Source organism: Pneumocystis jirovecii, assembly GCF_001477535.1.
Source record: "Pneumocystis jirovecii RU7 chromosome Unknown supercont1.18, whole genome shotgun sequence".
Classification (NCBI taxonomy): Eukaryota; Fungi; Ascomycota; class Pneumocystomycetes; order Pneumocystales; family Pneumocystaceae; genus Pneumocystis; species Pneumocystis jirovecii.
This window is the reverse complement of record NW_017264792.1, coordinates 16,837-35,305: the sequence shown is the minus strand read 5'-3', so window position 1 is coordinate 35,305 and position 18,469 is coordinate 16,837. Positions and strand designations below refer to the sequence as shown.

General features: G+C 27.8%; 6 protein-coding genes across 6 annotated transcripts; 2 read left to right on the top strand and 4 right to left on the bottom strand.

The window, feature by feature from the left end:
• Positions 1-146: 146 nt before the first annotated feature.
• T551_03524 (DNA-binding E3 ubiquitin-protein ligase SNT2) lies at positions 147-3,863 on the top strand (the record flags this gene model as incomplete). Its single annotated transcript, XM_018375787.1, has 8 exons — positions 147-447; positions 490-973; positions 1,016-1,740; positions 1,786-2,793; positions 2,834-2,913; positions 2,955-3,161; positions 3,204-3,470; positions 3,513-3,863. The coding sequence occupies 8 exons, from the start codon at positions 147-149 to the stop codon at positions 3,861-3,863; spliced, it is 3,423 nt and encodes a 1,140-aa protein (XP_018227927.1).
• A 247-nt stretch (positions 3,864-4,110) lies between these two features.
• T551_03523 (glucose-6-phosphate dehydrogenase) lies at positions 4,111-6,184 on the bottom strand (the record flags this gene model as incomplete). The annotated part of the gene is made up of 10 exons (XM_018375786.1): positions 4,111-4,318; positions 4,364-4,507; positions 4,553-4,664; positions 4,718-5,002; positions 5,045-5,129; positions 5,173-5,489; positions 5,532-5,757; positions 5,797-5,817; positions 5,868-5,937; positions 6,141-6,184. The coding sequence occupies 10 exons, from the start codon at positions 6,182-6,184 to the stop codon at positions 4,111-4,113; spliced, it is 1,512 nt and encodes a 503-aa protein (XP_018227926.1).
• A 331-nt stretch (positions 6,185-6,515) lies between these two features.
• T551_03522 (ATP-dependent RNA helicase BRR2) lies at positions 6,516-13,166 on the bottom strand (the record flags this gene model as incomplete). The annotated part of the gene is made up of 5 exons (XM_018375785.1): positions 6,516-7,005; positions 7,050-7,139; positions 7,193-7,343; positions 7,394-10,308; positions 10,348-13,166. 5 exons carry the CDS (start codon positions 13,164-13,166, stop codon positions 6,516-6,518), a joined length of 6,465 nt encoding a protein of 2,154 aa, XP_018227925.1.
• A 430-nt stretch (positions 13,167-13,596) lies between these two features.
• Positions 13,597-14,821, bottom strand: T551_03521 (18S rRNA biogenesis protein RCL1; the record flags this gene model as incomplete). The annotated part of the gene is made up of 4 exons (XM_018375784.1): positions 13,597-14,223; positions 14,267-14,514; positions 14,575-14,646; positions 14,692-14,821. The coding sequence occupies 4 exons, from the start codon at positions 14,819-14,821 to the stop codon at positions 13,597-13,599; spliced, it is 1,077 nt and encodes a 358-aa protein (XP_018227924.1).
• Positions 14,822-15,743: 922 nt separating this feature from the next.
• On the top strand, positions 15,744-17,185 carry T551_03520 (uncharacterized protein; the record flags this gene model as incomplete). Its single annotated transcript, XM_018375783.1, has 6 exons — positions 15,744-15,947; positions 16,007-16,125; positions 16,182-16,560; positions 16,606-16,800; positions 16,845-16,916; positions 16,964-17,185. The coding sequence occupies 6 exons, from the start codon at positions 15,744-15,746 to the stop codon at positions 17,183-17,185; spliced, it is 1,191 nt and encodes a 396-aa protein (XP_018227923.1).
• A 655-nt stretch (positions 17,186-17,840) lies between these two features.
• Positions 17,841-18,287, bottom strand: T551_03519 (uncharacterized protein; the record flags this gene model as incomplete). The annotated part of the gene is made up of 1 exon (XM_018375782.1): positions 17,841-18,287. One exon carries the CDS (start codon positions 18,285-18,287, stop codon positions 17,841-17,843), a length of 447 nt encoding a protein of 148 aa, XP_018227922.1.
• Positions 18,288-18,469: the final 182 nt, after the last annotated feature.

The following is an 18,469-nucleotide window of genomic DNA, read 5'->3' as shown; positions in this document are numbered from 1 at the left end:
ATTTTTTATCCTAAGTTTTTAAATTAAAAAATTAATCACTTTTAGATCTTTAAAAAACTAAAAAAAAACAAAACAGCAGACTAATATTAAAAAAAGTCAAAACATTTACCATACTTATAAAAAATATCTTTTTCATTTCAAAATCCATGAAAGAAGTATCATCTGAAAACTTATTACAATATTCTACAAGACTTAAAGCACGGTCTAGAAAATCATACGACGAAATGATTGATTATAACATTGAAGGAAAGCATCCAACGGAAAATAGTTCAGAAGAAAATAAATCTTTTATAAACTCACAGAAGTTATCTACTACTAGACGAAAAAGAAGAAATACAGATAAAGTAAATCATATTGCTAGGATTCATAAAATAAATTATATGCAAAAAAATGGCCAAAAAGAACTTACTTGTACGTTGACGGATGGATCAATTCTTTATCGCAATGGTATTTTTAATAAGCTTTCAAGTTTTTATTTAATTAATTTAGATACTATTTATTTAGTTTCAGAGCCACCTGGGGAACCATATTATCTTGCAAGAATTATGGAATTTACTTCAATGAATAATGATCCTAATGGTTCTATTAATGCGATTCGTGTAAATTGGTTTTATAGACCCAGAGATGTTCAGAAAAAAATGAATGATTCTCGCCAGTTATTTGCTTCCATGCACTCTGATATATGTCCTTTATCGGCTTATAGAGGGAAATGTAAAATATTTCATAAAGATGAAATAGAGGACCATGATGAATATCGAAAAACACCAAATTCTTTTTATTATGATAGACTTTTTGATCGTTATATACATCGTTATTATGAGGTTATACCTACTCATAAAGTAACAAACGTTCCAGATAGAGTAAAAGAAGTTCTTAAGCAACAGTGGAAATATGTGATTGTAGAAAGTGGGCGAGGGAAAGAATTAGCAATGCAGCACAGAGGTTGTAAACGTTGTGGAAACTGGTGTTTAAGGTATTTCTAGTCATTTTATAGCTAAAATTAACATATAAAAAGTACAAAATCCATTAGATGTGCTGTTTGTCATGATGACTATCATATGTATTGTGTTAAACCTCCATTACTTAAAAAACCCTCAAAAGGATTTGCATGGACTTGTACTCCTTGTTCTAGAGCTGAACGTCGTCGCATAGAAGCTAATAAAAATCCAAAAATTTTCCCAGAAAGACTGTCAAAAAGTATTAATTCAAAAAATATAGAAAACGATAATAATAATGAAACCGAAGATAATCCTGATTTATCTGACGTGACATCATCAACATCGTCCAATACTTTAGAGTCCATTGATTGTAGTCAAATGGATGAAAAAAAGATTTATAAACAGCCAACTGAACAACAAAAGGCAATTACTAAATTATGGCCATATAGATATTTAGGAATACATTGTAATGTGGAAGATGTATTAGATTATGATGACAGAATTTATCCTAGAGCTGCATCTAGAATTGGTAGTAAACATCAGGCAGTTATTCCAGAACAAAATGGGACCTTAATAGATAAACTACGAACTCCAACAGATACACGAAAAAGGAAAAAAGGCAAACACATTTATAAATATTCTAGTATTTCAGAAGACGAAATATCAGAACAGATCGATTCACTAACTAAACCTGATAATAATACAAAAACAAGTAATTCTACTCATTCTTTTGAATCATCTAATTCAAAATCAGTATTTAATAAAAACTGTTCATTTTCTATTAAGAAGAGTAGTAAATATGGTTATTCTTTATATTTATATATATATTAATTCTAACTTTTTTTAGTTTTAAGAGGAAATGATGACACAAGTATAAAGTTATTTTCAAAACCAGAAAATATTCCAGATAATTTAATAGATACTTATCTTGATAAAGTAAGACATATAGCCGAAAAACTTTCTTTACCTCCTTTTTCTACAGATTTTCAAGATATGGTATTAACTACTCTTTATAAAAATCACTTTGATATAACTGCTGCTATTTCAAGTTTATCATCTTTAACTAGAGGACACCTTAATATACCTGAATTTAATACTCTTGAATTACAACAGTTTGAGAATGCTGTTTCTCAGTATGGCAGTGAATTATATTTAGTTGCTAATGAAATTCCAACAAAGTCTTTGTCACAAGTAATTAGATTTTATTATTTCTGGAAAAAAACAGCATCAGGAAGGAATATATGGGGAAATTATTCGGGTCGTCGTAAGAAAGAAGAGAAGCTATTCTCATCAAATCACAATAGATCAGTATTAGACTCTTCTTTATATTTGACAGAAGATATAGCAGACAGCAGTGATGATAGTGCATATAGTTCTGAAAAAGCTATATTAAGACAAAAGAGCTTTATTTGTAAATTTTGTTCTATAACTGAAAGTCGACTTTGGAAACGTGCTCCAGGTGGCTCTGTTATTTCCGATAAAAATGTAGTTACTGCACTTTGTCAAAGATGCGGGGAATTATGGAGGAAATATAGTGTACGCTGGGAGCCACCTGAGGAAATTGCTAGGAAATTATCAGAACCTGGTGCACGTTGGAGAAAAAAAAAGTTTGAAGAAGAACTTTTAAAAGAACAAGTTGTTTTTGAAGAAAAAGAAAAAACAGAAGAAAATAATGACAAGAGTGGTTTAGGGAAAAGACGTCGTTTAAAAAATGAAGTAAAATATTCAAAAAAAGATATGGATGATACATTGATTTCAAAAGAAAATTTTACTACATTATGCCGTGTTTGCAAACTTTTTGAACCAAAATCCATGCTCTATAGATGTAGAACATGTGAACTTATAGTTCATAAAAGTATATAATTTTTTAAAACTACTATTACTGACATTTTTAGCTTGTTATGGAGTTTCAGTCGATTCTAATTCATGGAATTGTGATATGTGTATTAATGATAAAGCTCCTGTAGTTTCTACTGTATCATTTTCCTTAAAAAGATATAATACTAATTTTTTTAGAATTATAAATGTGTACTTTGTTCAGTTCATAATAATTCATCATCTGATTCAAATTCTTTATTTAGAGAAGCTCTTAAACAAACATCAGGAAATAACTGGGCGCATGTTGTTTGCGCTGTTTGGATCCCAGAACTTAAATTTACTTATCCATCTACTTTTCAGCCTATAGAGGGAATTGGTGCTATTTCATTAGCTAGATGGCAACAAGTAAGTTTTATACATATCAAATGATTTTATAATATTATTTAGGTATGTTCTATATGTAAAAAAAATCAAGGAGCATGTGCATTATGTCATATCTGTCATATTCCAGTACATGTGACATGCGCAATCAATGCAGGATATATTATTGGATTTGATATAGCTTTAGTAAAGGGTTCAAGGAAAGATAATGCTATAACCATAAAATTTTGTGGAGAATATGGAGTTATGACCGCTGCTATATGGTGTCCTAACCATAACATGAAAAAAACAGTAGTTCATAACATTAATGAATATGATTATGAATTGAATAAAGTAATTTCCTCATATTTTGCATACTTGTTAACAGAGGTATAGTATGCGATCAAAGTTTATGTTGAGAACTATAAAACATCTATGATTCCTACAAAAATCGGAAATAAGCGAAGTGATACAGATGTTTATTTTGGACATACTACTCCCTTGACTATTGCAATTAAATTAGAAGAACTAAAAAATCTTAGAATTAAAGAGCAATATTTAACTATAAAAAAATTAACAAAATCATGTCATATATGCAAAACTGTTATATCTCCTATATGGTGGCCAATGAATAATATAGTATCAGAATCAACAGATATTTCACATAACATAACATCTCTATATATATGTCATTTATGCTATTTTACTCAAAAAAAAAAAATTAATGATTTTATATCTAATGACTAAAATTACAACAGAATCTTTGAATTTATTCTAAACATTATTTTGAATGAGTTAAGATTGTATACAAAAATATTTAGTTTCAAATTCGTGACTTCATTGTAAATTATAAAGAAAAAAATCATTAGATCATGATTTTATTAAAAATTAAATCCATATTAAAAATTTAAATATAGTAAAATTTAATGTTTAAATAAAAGCACTTATGCTTATTTATGTAGTCAAAAATAAAATACGGTTTCTGTTCATGATTTTAGTTATTAATAAATATTAAATAATAATACAAACATAATTTACAACTATGATTTTTAATATAATCATTAAGCTCTTTCGGACCTTTGCTACCATACGGATAAAGAATAGGTATAATATCATTATTGTTATCTAAATAATGTAAAAGTGGTGTAAATATTCTCCATGATTCCTCTAATTCATCATTACATACAAAATTTGTTTGATCACTATAAATAATTAAATATAAAAAAATCTAAAGAAATTTTAGTTACCCTTTTATAACATCTAATAGTAATGTCTCATATGCTTCAGAGATTCTCACATTTGGAAATTTATTTTTATATATAAAATCTAGTTCAGCGGGAACAGAATGCATATCTAATCCAGGATACTTAGAATTGATTTTCATATGAACACTAATAAGTATTAATACTTGTTTAATATTAGGAAAATATATATACCCTTCATTTGGTTGTATAGATATAATTAGTTCATTTCGTAAAATATCTTTAAATATTTTACTATTAATATCCTTATATTGAATACGAACTTCAACCTTTTGTTCATCTAATGCTAAAACTATGTCAATATATAACTTTTCAAACATTAATTCAAATAAAAAATACCTTTACCAGCAATTAAGATAAACGGGATAGAATCCCAAACCTCATTATTAATGAATAGAGTTAGCGCAGCGAACGTAGGACAACGAGAATCCTTAGGTACGCCGTCTTCATCAATATAACCAGGTTTAGATCCATCCTCTGATTTTGTATATTGACCAATAATAACATTTCTAGGATCAATAACAAATATATCTTGAAGAATTTTTATTTTTTTATAGCGAATATCAGAGGGTAAAAAAGAAAAAGGTTCTTCCATTGTTAAAATAACCAATATTTGCAATAAGTCTATAATATTAAGAAAATTTTAAAAAATTCTAAAATTCATACGATTTTGCATTACGTCTCTAATAATTCCAAATTCATTAAAATATCCTCCACGTCCCTCTGCTCCAAACGGTTCTTTAAATATAATCTATATTTAATTAATCAAATAAAACACTATTTTACTTTTATACTTGAATATTTGATATATAATGTTTATTCCACAATCTACTCAAAAAAAGATTTGTAAACCGCATTATAAAAAGATTTTTAACCATTTCTTTGCCAAGATAATGATCAATTCGAAAAATTTCATTTTCAGCCCATAAACATGCAAGAGCTTTTTGGAGTTTTTTGCTACTTTCAAAATCTTTTCCAAATGGCTTCTCAACTATTAACCTAGCAACACCTGATCCTGGATAAAGAAGATCCTTTATATAGTAAGAAACTGAATTAAAAACATTAGGAGGGAGAGCCATATAAAAAATCCTATTTTGTTTTTGGCATTTATCTATAAAATTTATTAAATCAAATAATTAATCATAAAATTTACCTTCAATTTCTTTAATATGTAACAAAAGTTTTTTAAATCCATCACAACTATCATATTTCCCACTGATATACGTACATATACTTTTAAATTCTTTAAAAACTATATCGCTTTTTAAAGTTGAAGTTTTTATATATTGAGAAAATCTAGAATGAAATTCATGATTGCTCATTTCGGTCCTAGCATATCCGACTATACGAATATTTTTAGGTATAAGGTTATTTTGATACTATTATTGTTAAAAAAAAATACCAAGTATATTATTTACAAGTTCAAATAAAGCAGGAAACTTAAAAAAGGATTAATATATAAATAAGTAATTAATTGAAGGATTTATACAATTTTTTTGTTTGCTAAATCTCCTGAAGCTCCAAAAACAATAAATGTAATATTTTCTTTTAACCTAGTTCTAAAAAATGTTAATATTAATTCTAAATAAGTAAATTTTTATAAAAAAATTTACAATATCAAAAAGGATAAGCCTTAATGAAATAAAATTTTCTTAATTAAAACATAATAATCTATAGAATTAATCATGAAACTTGTTAAGTATCAATTAAATATATATTGAAATTATAAAATTAAATAAAAAAATATTATACTACTTCTTACCCTATATCAGAGTCATTAGACATCCTAAGAATAGACTCAACCATGTTTTATAAATAAAATTTTAATTTTTAATGTTGCGATTAAGAGTTTCCAAAAGATCTAAATTTGAGCGGAAAAATTACATTTGAATAATAAAAAGTAATAATATTTTACAATATATTCAACTATTTATAATAAATAATCTATTATATATAAAAACTAGGTAACTATACTTAAGTTAATATAATTACTCCAATAGTAACACTATATTTACATTAATAAAAAATATGCTAATATGTAATTTTTAAAAAACTAATGAAAATATTTTAAAACTTTACCAAAAAACTATAATAAAAACATTTCTAAACTTAAATATTTAAAACCATTTATGCACATTTATTCTTCCATTTCATTATCTTTTTTTCTTTCAGCAACAACTATATCCACTTTTATATCTTGATCTACTCCAACATAAGAATCACTAAAACATGATAAAGTATATTCGTATTTCCCTGCATTTGGGGGAACAAATTCAAGTTTAACTGATAAAGTCTTTTGTAAGGTAACCTTTTTAATAGCTAATAAAGATATTCCATCACCAATTACAATCCACCAATGTTCATTTTTTGATGTAGGAAAAAATGGGGCATAAACTAAAGTATTAATTTCTTCCATTTCTCTTGTAAGAGTAATATTAATAGCTGTTTGACACCCAGCAGTAATGGATTCTGGGTTATCTAATTCAAATACAATATCTATTGATGGATAACTATTAATAAAGTTAGCTACATCACGCATTTCTTTTGCTCCCATTTCTAAAAGTTTGTTTCTAGAATCATCAGAAGCATCAGCTAAAAATTCACCTAAATCATATATAGATTCCAATCTAATAAGGAATAAATTTAATATATTTAAGAATTTTCAATTTACCCTGCATCCATACATCTTTTAATTACATCTTCAGTAAAATGTGGTACTTGTTTTAATGGACTATCACGGTCCCATACAGCTTGTACACACCTAAAAATTTAGAAAAATAATTTTAAAAAAAGTAATATAAATAAATGCCTTACATTTGTGATAATTCCATTGGATAGCTAGAATTCAAATAACCTTCTGATGACATAACATCAACACACGCACTAAGAAGATTCATAATTTTCTGCAATACTAATACTTGATCCGCTACCAAGTCAATAGGGAGTTGGAAACGGGAAAAATGTGCTAATATATATCAGAAAATACATATACATATACACATATATATTAAATACCTTGTAATAATATAAATGCCTTAAAAGAAGGAGAATCGAAATCTTGATTTTGAAGCTTTACGGGAACTCTTTCATAAATACGCCGTAATACTACATCTTCATGTCTACGAATAGGTATTGTTTCAAATTCTGCAGCAGCAGTAACAACTTCTAATAAACCTTTCATTTTAGTTTTAGATGTTAAACTTAAAGCCATAGTTTCGACAGTAACATATGTAAGATTATAATAGCTCGCAATCATTGCTAGATTTAAAGGTGTAACATAGAAGTCATCTTCAATCAAAATAATTTTCTTTTCCATTAAATCATTTAAAGTAGTTTCTACTAAATCAGATAAATAACTACTAAGTGATTCGTGAGAAATATCCTGAAGTCCATAAAATCCTGGATTAGCAACTAAACGACGGTACATATATGACCAAGTAAGCCAATCTACTGCTTCTTGCTTATTCTCAATTGTGGATGTAGCTATTTCTGTAACAAATGCGTCATGTGTAAATATTTGAAGATGACTTTCAATTGGCAATGCTTCACTTAAAAATTTTTTATAATATTCTTTTTTTACAGCAGGAACCATTATAACTGCTTTACTAATTCCATCTTGATTTGGCTGGTATGCATATCCTAACATCTGTAATATTTCACTAATTGGATAATCAATATATCTATGTTCTCTTCCTTCAAAATACTGTGTACCCATTACAACAACCATATGTGCAGTAACTCCCACTGAATATGCTACATCTCTTGAAACAAAAAGAATTTGAATAGCTTTAAACCTGTAAAGCGATATGACAATATCTTTATCTGATTTGCTAAGTGCTTCATGATAATATCCTATTCCATGAGATAAACAGTTTGCTAATACTTCATCTTTAACTTTTCCAATATGTGTCATGATATCATCAGATGTTGACAATAAAAATCTATTTTCATTACCACTGGAATTACAATACGTTAAAATATCAAGAGATATGTTAAGACATTGTTTTCGACTTGGAACAAATATTATAGCTGAAAAATCATGTGACAATGTTAATAGGATTAAATATAATGGTTTTGTCATTGCTATCATTAACGATGCAAAATGAGGAATTGTAAATGACTGCATAGTTACTTCAAGGGGCCTAGGTCGATCTTTTGGATTAAAGTTATATATGCAATGCTGATTTATGCCTATCCATTCTCCTAGTTCTCTAGCATTAGCTAACGAAAGCCCCAAGGCAATAATCCGAATTTTATTTTCAGTTTGAGCAGCAATATATCGCATTCGCGATACAATAACTTCATAAACAGGTCCTAAATGGCCGCCAACAGCATGAATTTCATCCGCAATAAACAATTCAATTGTTTGAATATTTTTACGCTGTTTCCATCTACGGGACAAAACATCCCATTGAACTGGGGTTGCAAGAACTAAATCAGCCTTTTGTAATAATTTAAGATCTTCACTAGTTTCTCCTGTCAATTTAATTATTTCTTTATGATTATCCATAATCTTGAATTTGATACTCCAATCATTATATCTTTCATCAACAAGTTCTTGAAACGGAGCAATATATACAGCTCTTCCAGAATTTTCTTTTAACCAATGCCTTATTAAAGCAAATTCAGCACATGTTGTTTTTCCACTGCCTGTAGGTGCACCTACAAAAACATTCTCGTCAGTAGTAAATAATGTATTAAACACTTGAGTTTGAATTTTATTAAAATGTTGGAAATATGATGAATAAAGTTTAATAAACTCTGGTTTACGAACAGCAGCAATAGGAAGTGGCTGTAAATCAAGTAAAGGCGTATACGGAGGTATTTTTTCTGGAAGAATTAAATGTTTAAATGCTACAGAAAGTTTTGTTTCAGAATGCATCCATCGATCTGAAATTATAGTAATAAAATAATTTGGCGGTATTGGCTCAGATATTGGAACTGTGAATTCAACATAATGTTCATCTTTTGAATATTTTTCCTTCAATATAAACTGGTCATGAAAAAGAATCTGTTCTCCATTTACATCTTCAGCTATAATCCAAAAAAGTTCACTAAAACTGTGTATTTCATGATCCCATTCAAACTGAGGAATAATTGTTAAATTCACTCTTAACAAAGATCGTACAATCGGTTGAACATGTACTTGTAGTTCTAGTCTTGGAAAATGCTGAATAAGTTTATGAACCAATTTCCCAGCTTTCGGTACACTTATTAACTCACCAAGTTCATGAGGATCTAAATCAAAATATCTACTCCACGGCAGATCCTTCCGTTCAACTTTACGGATAACTTCTAAAGGACATACTTTAAACTGCCTTAAAGGCGTCATAGTTGGCCACATGCATTTTTCAACCATTTTACACATATCAAGAGCTAATTTAGCAACTTGTGCCCACCCCCTTTTTAAACAAATATCAAAAATGGCCCTTAAAATTCTTTTTGCTGATTGAGTAACATAAATCATGTCAGAAATTAAAGCAAAACCTTCAAGTTTTAATCTAGATATATAAGCTTGCAACAGTGTATTAATTTTTGCAGATGCTTCCTCAACACCTTCTTTAATAGGAATGGGAACCCTACTAAGTAATTTCTGAAGCTCTAACTTTTCTTCTTCTCTCACTGGAATATACTTAAATTCATCTGAAAGACAAAATAGACGAAAAAGCTCAATATACGATAATGTGGGTCTAAGATACTGATTATATGTAGCCATAGATTCATATGTGATATAATAATGAGAAGCGATTCTTCCTATTTCGGTTGTTTGAAAATCTCCTGTTTTTTTATCATATTTTATTAAATTGTGTTTATCTAACAATAATGCAGCTGAATGAATAAGGTCAATCCGTTTTTGTTCTAAATCCAAATCGTCTGCATAGTCTGCACCAACATTATATATTACGGGTGATCGCAACATTCGAATATATCTATATAATATTAAATAAAAATTATAACTAAGGACTTACAAATAAGTATATCCGAGCCACTGAGCAGCTTCGTCTCTATTCCTTACGGTTCCAAGGACAATTTCTGCATTTAAATTATCAACAATTTTACTAATAAATTGACTTTCTATTGGTAACTGTTGATTAAGCAAACTCAAATAATATTGAAGCTCTGGGTGTGATGTAATAATTATACCTTCACCATAGGAGTCATATTGTGGTCTTCCAGCCCTACCTAACATTTGAAGAACATCTTGAGGTGATAATTCTACCCAACGACCTTTTTCTGGGGAATAAACTTGAGTTCCTTTAATAATAACAGCATGTGCAGGAAGGTTAACACCCCACGCTAAAGTAGATGTACTAACTAAAACTTTAATATGACCTGCTGCAAAAAGTTCTTCAGCAGATTTCCGATCAGCACGAGTCATGCCAGCATGATGAATACCAAGTCCATAAGGAAGGATATCTTTTAAATTCGTGTCGCTAACTTCCTTTGCTTCTGATTGAAGAATTTCTCTTGTTGCTGCATCTGGATGCAAAATTTGCCCAATAGTTTCTTCTTCTAAACATTTATCTCGAATAAATTTCGCAGTTTTAGCAGTTTCTTTGCGTGAATGAACAAAAATTAAGACTTGGAATTTTCTAGCTTGCTCCATCACTTTTTCATACGTAATATCATTCATAAGCTGCAATCTTTTTATTGCTTTTTTTTCAGTAATTCCAATAAACTCTTGCTTTAGCGGGCACGGACGATATGAGTTATCAAAATAAAACAAACCATGTTCCAAATCTACCTTCAAAAACGTAGCTACATCCATATAATTAGGGAGAGTAGCTGAAAGTCCAATTAAACGAATAGATTCAAATGTTTGTTCTGTTTTTCGAATTGTTCGAGCAACAATGGCTTCTAAAACAGGTCCTCTATCATCATGAAGTAAATGAATTTCATCAATAATTATTAAACGAACCAAATTAGTATATGACACTTCAGTAGCTTTTCTAGTAATGACATCCCATTTTTCTGGCGTAGTTACAATTACTTGAACTTGGGATATTTGGGCTTTAGTAAGTTGTGCATCTCCTGTTAGTTCTTCCACTTGAATACCATAATGAGACAATCTAGAACTAAAATTTCCAGCCATTTCCTGTACAAGAGCTTTTAATGGTGCAATATAAACAATTTTAAAATTATTCTTATTGAATTCTCCTGTAGATTCATTACGATGCTTTTTTAACTCATTTAAAATACAAAGCATAGCTACATTTGTTTTTCCTGCACCTGTTGGTGCACAAATAAGTAAATTGTCGTCTTTTCCAAATGCCATAGGATAAAGCTTACTTTGAATAGGATTCAGTTTTTCAGTGTTTCCGAATACAGGATGAACCCACTCAGGCATATCAGATATCAAAACGGTTTTTATATCTTTAGTTGCCGCTTTTTTTGGAGGAGGGACATGGACTTCTTCATAGCCCTTTTTGGATCGCTTAAAAGACCCTTCTGGCAACTTACATTTTTTATTTGACATCAAATGTGCTCCTTGAGAGAATTTAAGTGAATCTAAATCAAGAACTTTTTTAGGTATAGTTTCAGAAATTTGAGAAATAGAAATATCTTTAAATGACTGTTTTTCTATATTTTCTGGTAGACTATGGTCCACCATATTGTGATCATATTTTTCTGAATGCTTCAAAGATAATGCTTCTCTGTCTTCTTTGAGTTCTCGCAAAATCCATTCATAACCTTTTGATTTCATTTCAATTTCAATTTTTTTTTTAGCTTCAGGATCAGTTGCCTGTAAAAGACGCATACACCATACAATTGTATCACGATTCCTAGTTAATATTTTTACAAGTTCAAATTTATCATAATCAAATAACTCCATAAGTTCATTTTCAAGCTGTCCAAATGAAATATTTGATTCTAAAAAAGAAATAGCTGATGAAGTTTTTTCATGAATAATATACGGGTCATTATAATGTGCAGATATAATTCTTTGTAACCAAAATGAATCAATCTGATGAGCAAAAACTTTTTCTTTATTTTCTTCATTTATGGAATATTTATTCGTTTTCCCATTGACAATAGTTATGTAGCTCTCTTTATTTTCCGCATCACTATCTATGTCAGATTCTTCTTGATCATCATCATCCATTTCGTTATCCATATTTTCATTTTCATCATCATCAAAAATAACAGCAACCCTTTGTTCATCAAGTTCTTGATAATCATCATCAGCAATATCCTTGAAGTCTTCAGAAGAATAATCTGTTATTTTTTTTCCAATTGCAATTAATTGAGAAAATCTCTCACTTGATATATTTACTCCGAGTAATTTATCAATCTCTTTTTTTCTATCATAGTCTTTTAAATTTTCATCTTTTAAAAATTCCAGAACGGTATCACTAGCGCTCCTTACTATATCATGACTTTGATCCCCAATAAACTCATAAACGTAGGCTAAAAGTGCTTCATAAGTTTCTCGAGTTTCTTTAGTTTTCGGATGGTATATAAGACCTTCTAAATCTTCTGTGGTATCCAATATAGAAGAATACATATTTTTTTTTCTTAATAATACTTTTTTTTTATATTTCTGATCAAATTCATCATCTACTACTACAGTATCTTTTTTTTTAATATCTTCTGGCTGAGTATTTTTAGAAGCACGAGAACCCATATCTTTTACACTAATTCGTCCTGCGAGAGATTCAGGTTCTCCTGTTGCTTCATGATCTCGACGAGTAACAAATCTTTGATCTGCTTTGCTAACTTTGTTAGATATTTCAGAGTATTTATATTGGTCCATATTTGGAGCCTGTGAGTGATATCTAGACGACATGGTTTATTTAAAATATTAATAAAAATAACTTAAAAATTGCAATAAATGTATTCAAAATTTTAATCCCCAACTCAATTATGAAAATTATTTTAATTCTTTCACCAACTTTAATTTGTTTTTTCGAAGACTAGAATCTTTCGCTGTACAAAAAAATTCGGTTTTAAAAATATAAATAATCTATTATATAACATTGCTGTATCTTTTTATTTTATATTAGTATTATGTCCTAATAGCTAAGTTCTTTTTAATATAATAATTACTTTAACAAACGTAAGGTTAAAAGGCTTCAATAGACTAAATGTTATTTTTACAAGAAAAATATTTAAATAAATGTTGCAATTTTACTGTCAGATTTTTGATAATATTATTAAGAAATTACATATTGCATCAAATGTTGTGTAATTTAGTATTTTTATAATTCAAATACGAATTAATTAATCATTTTATTGTAATTAGTGTATCCAATGCCTTTACAACTTACTATTATTTCGTTTTTATCTGGAACAAATCGCATTTCTACTTTAAAAAATAATTTAATATCTCTTAAAAATACTACTAAATGTTCATCAATTTTATTACTTATTCGTATACGTCCAACATCCTCTGATCCTAGCACCATTCCAAGAAGAGCATATTTGCATGCTACATTGTCAACACTACCTCCATTTTGGATTTGTGACAATAAAGCTCTAGCACAATTAATACCTATATCTTCAGGAATATCTCCTGACTCTCCTAATAATTCGCTTGTATATAAAGATCCTGTATTTGATTCTGCAACAAGTGATAAAAAAAACCCAGGAGATTTCCCACATTCGTTTCCTCTTCGAACATCTGTATAAATATATATATCAGGAATAAATCTATTTAGAACACTCCTTGCAGATTCGACAAGTCTATTGGCCATAGCAGGTGATACACGCGTAGATGATGCAATCCCACGAATGCGTTTTATTCTTCCTGGTGATAAAAGATGAATGGTAGAAAGTGTACGAATAGATGGGCATGTAAAATGAATTTCGCCTCCTCCAAGTGGCGGAGAACCTCGTTTTAAAATCTAAATAACATGAGAATATGAAGAAAAAAACTAAACAAATTACTCGAAGCTCAAGTCCATCATTTATTCCAAATTTTTGCATAACTGGGAGAATATTTGTCCGAATAATATCAACACTGACATCATAGTTATCAACAGTTAATCCAGTAAAAGTTAAATCAAATGGAATTTTTGAAAATGGTGCAATATTAATTAATGGCAAAAGAAAATATCCTATTGACCTCGATGTTCCGCAATCATGAGTAAATTTTCCTCCATAAATCTGACCCGGTTTAAATATAATGATTGTGCCTTATAAAAGTTAATTCTTATATAATTGTATAATAAATAATCAATTTCCTAATAACTTACCTGTATATGAAATATTAATTTGTGAACCATTTGTAATCCCTTCTAATAAACGAAGAAATGAAATTTCATAATCTAAAAATTTAAAGTTAATCTTAAATTAGGATAGAAAATATATACCTCGAAGACCAGGATTCGGATCATTAGAACGAATTTTTTCAATCCGTATAGTTTTTCCACTTAATAAAGATAATATTAATCTTTGTGTAAAATAATTATGACCTTGAAATTGAAGGATTTGTGTAATCATATTTTTTTAAAAAAAATTATTAAATCATTCATCTTTTTTTAATATAAATTATGTTTTTGGTTTCTTTCTGATATTAAAAGCCAATAAGTATTTTTTATATAAAGTTTAATAGAATATACATATATTTTCAATATTTGTTTCGTGGTTAATAAGATTTTAACTTAAATTAATTACTCGTTTTTATGATATTTTTTGTAAAAAGATATACTTTTTTCAATATATAAAAATATATAAAGAAAAAATATATCATTAATGGGATATTTTATAAATACATAATTTAAAAATATTTATAATACATTATATATCATTACCTTTATATTTTTAACTTAAAATATCGAATTTTAATAGTACAGTATTGAACAGTTATTAATCATAAATAAACCTTATTTTTCTTATGTCCTTATGTTTTATAATAAAATATAAAATAGTATATGTTTTAATGAAAACTTGATATTTTTTCAAAAGCAACCCAAAGTTTGTTTCTTAGTTCATTTTTATATTTTTAATTCTTGACCTAAAAAACTATACAATCTTTATTTCATAGCTTGTTTTTTTTATTTCTTTTAAATTTATACTAAATTCATTTTTTTTCCTTTTATTATTTCATTAATATTTCAATTATATACTTGAAAACGAAATTCGTTTTCTTCATAAAAACTACAATTTCAATCTCTATTACTAAATAGACATTTTATTAATAATTTAACTACAGTTTCTTCTTTATGTTCATAAAATATGCAGTTTTAGATTAAAGTACATATGAAAGTTGTATCTTCATTATATTTACTCAATTTTATACCTAACCCCCCCTTTTATGAAACTAGAGAAACGGGTAATTATTAGACAAAAACTAGGTATTAAAAATATAAAAAGTAAATATTTAAGAAGAATATTCTAATAATAGAATAATAGGAACGTTAGAATGAGTGACAATGAAATGTCTACAGAGGTTGTTGAAGAGCCAGAAGTTTTAACAGTGAAAAATCAGGAATCGGAAATTCTAAATAATAAAATTGATAAAAAGGAATTATTAAAGACAAAAGGACAAAATAAAGATGATTTAGGGTACAGTGTAGGAGATTTGGTTTTAGCAAAGATTTCTGGATACCCCTGGTGGCCTGGGATGGTATTTCTGCTTTGCAGATGAATCAGTAATATGTAACACAAATTAATCTATATACATAGATTTTCCCGGAGGATGTTGTGCCTAAGGATGTTAAGGATGCTCGACCGGTTTCTAAGAAACGCAAAAATGGTACTGAGGTCAAATACTGGCTTGTAAGATTTTTTCCAGCGCCTGAATAGTAAGTATCAATTATTTTTTTGCTATAATATCTATGGTATACTTATAATCAATTAGTATATGGGCAACCAAGAGTGATATTAGGCCTCTAACGTCAGAAATGATTGATGATTTCCTTTCGAAAAAAACAACGAAAAGAGATATACGAGAAAGTTATGAAATTGCAAAAACAAATCCTACTGTTGAAGACTTACTTGCTCAACAATCATTTAAAACAAATGATAAAGCATTGGAGGAAGATGAAGAGGAAGATGAAGATGAAGTAGAAGATGATGAGGAAGAGGTTAATGACGATGATTCTAATGATTTAAAAAACGGAGATATTGATGATATTAAAAAAAAGGATATGTTAAAAAGAAAATCAGATTCTAGGAAAGGTGAAAATAAAAAAAAGAAACTTGAAGGTAGTTTACATAAAATAAAGCCAAACGATCAGGTATTATTTAATATTATTAAAAAACCATATTTAACTAATTAATAGGAAAAAACACTCTCTTCTAAATCTCGAAAAGCGTTGAATAGAATCTCAGATGGGAATTCTAATTCAGGGGAATATCCTATTTATTCTGAACAGTCATCACAAGTAAAATGGGAGCAGAAAAAACAACAAGTTTTATTCTTGAGACATAAATTACAAAGAATAATGCTTGCTACGGGGAAGGTGCCTTCTGAAGCTGTATAGGTTTTATCTATTATGTTACGTTAAATTAATGTTTATAGGATATGCCTATAGTAAGTGAGCAATTAGAAAAATTAGAAACATTTAAAGGAATTGATATTGCAATTTTACGAGTAAGTTTTTTAGATGTTTAGCTTGCATATAGTTGATTTTTATTAAGACTACAAAAATAGGGAAAGTTTTAAAAAGAATTATTCAACTTCCTGATATACCTGCTAATGAAAAATATTCTATTAAAGAAAGAAGTGAGAAATTGCTTATTTTTTGGAAGGATCTACTAGAAAAACCTAACGATGATACTGAAAATGGTCAGGAAAAAAAAAGTAAATCATCTTCCAAAAAAGATCTACCTGAATTATATATAATAAATGGTAATGCTTGATGATTGGATAAAATGAAAATTTCATTAATAAAATCGTTTTCGAATTTGTATTTGAATATAATTAAAAACGGTTTTTGTTTATATTAAATATTAGCGGTTTTAAGAATCTATGTTTGTAAAAGTTTATAATTCGATTACATATAGCATAAATATATGCATATATCTTTATTATTGATATCTAAAGTTTTATGTTAAAACCTAGTTATGAGTTTTATTATATATATTATTTCAGAAAAATACTTGAAACATTTATCGTTATTTTTAATTAAATTTTAGAATCAAATAAATATGAAAGCAATAAAATCACTATATTTTCTATTTTTCTCCTTAAATATAATATAATTATTATTTATGTTGACTTATAATTTACATTACTAAATAAATGCAGTAATCCATTTTTTAATAAAAATATGTTTATTTAGAATTTTCAATTAAAAAATCAATTTCAGATTTTAAATTATTAAATATTTCAATGTTTTTCAGTTATATAAAACAGATGAAATACTTTTATTATTATATATTAAAATATTTCCATAAAAACAGTTAAATTAAAAAACTTTAATATTTAATAATCAAAAATGTTTTATAAAATATATATAGATTAAATTTTTTAGAAAAAAAAAAAACGAAACTTTAAAAATACATATTTATAAATCTATTCTAAAATAGCTCCTTCTATTAATGCTCGTATACTACTTCCCCAGCGGGCAATTCCTCCATCATGACTATGCATCATGGTATCTACAATTTTTTTTCTAGCCAATTCTTTATTTCGTGCTTTAAAAAGATATTCCATTGCAGTCAAAAGACATAGTGTTTGTTTTTTATCCAGTGTTTTTAAATAAGGTATCAAATAAAGATTTATACGACTAATTAACATATTATGCAAGTGTAAAGAATGCGTTGATGGCATATGCATTAAACGCTCTATATAACTACAAAGCACTTCAGAAGAACATAATGATGTGTTAGATAAAACAGATGTGGGTATATTTTCAAATGATGTATCGCATGATATATTTTGCATAACAGAAATATTTTCGAAAACTTTTGATGATGGATCATTCCAATGATGCTCAATTTTTCCTATCTGGTGTGACATCATATAACTTATGAAAAACTTCCAATTAACTTGTTAAAACCATTCTTTTAAAGTTGAATACTATTTATATTTTTTCATGTTCGATAACGAATTTTCATAAAATTTTTACAATAGAAAATAATTTATTTACTAATATTTTAAAATTTATTAATATCCAATATATAATTAAATTTTATTAATTT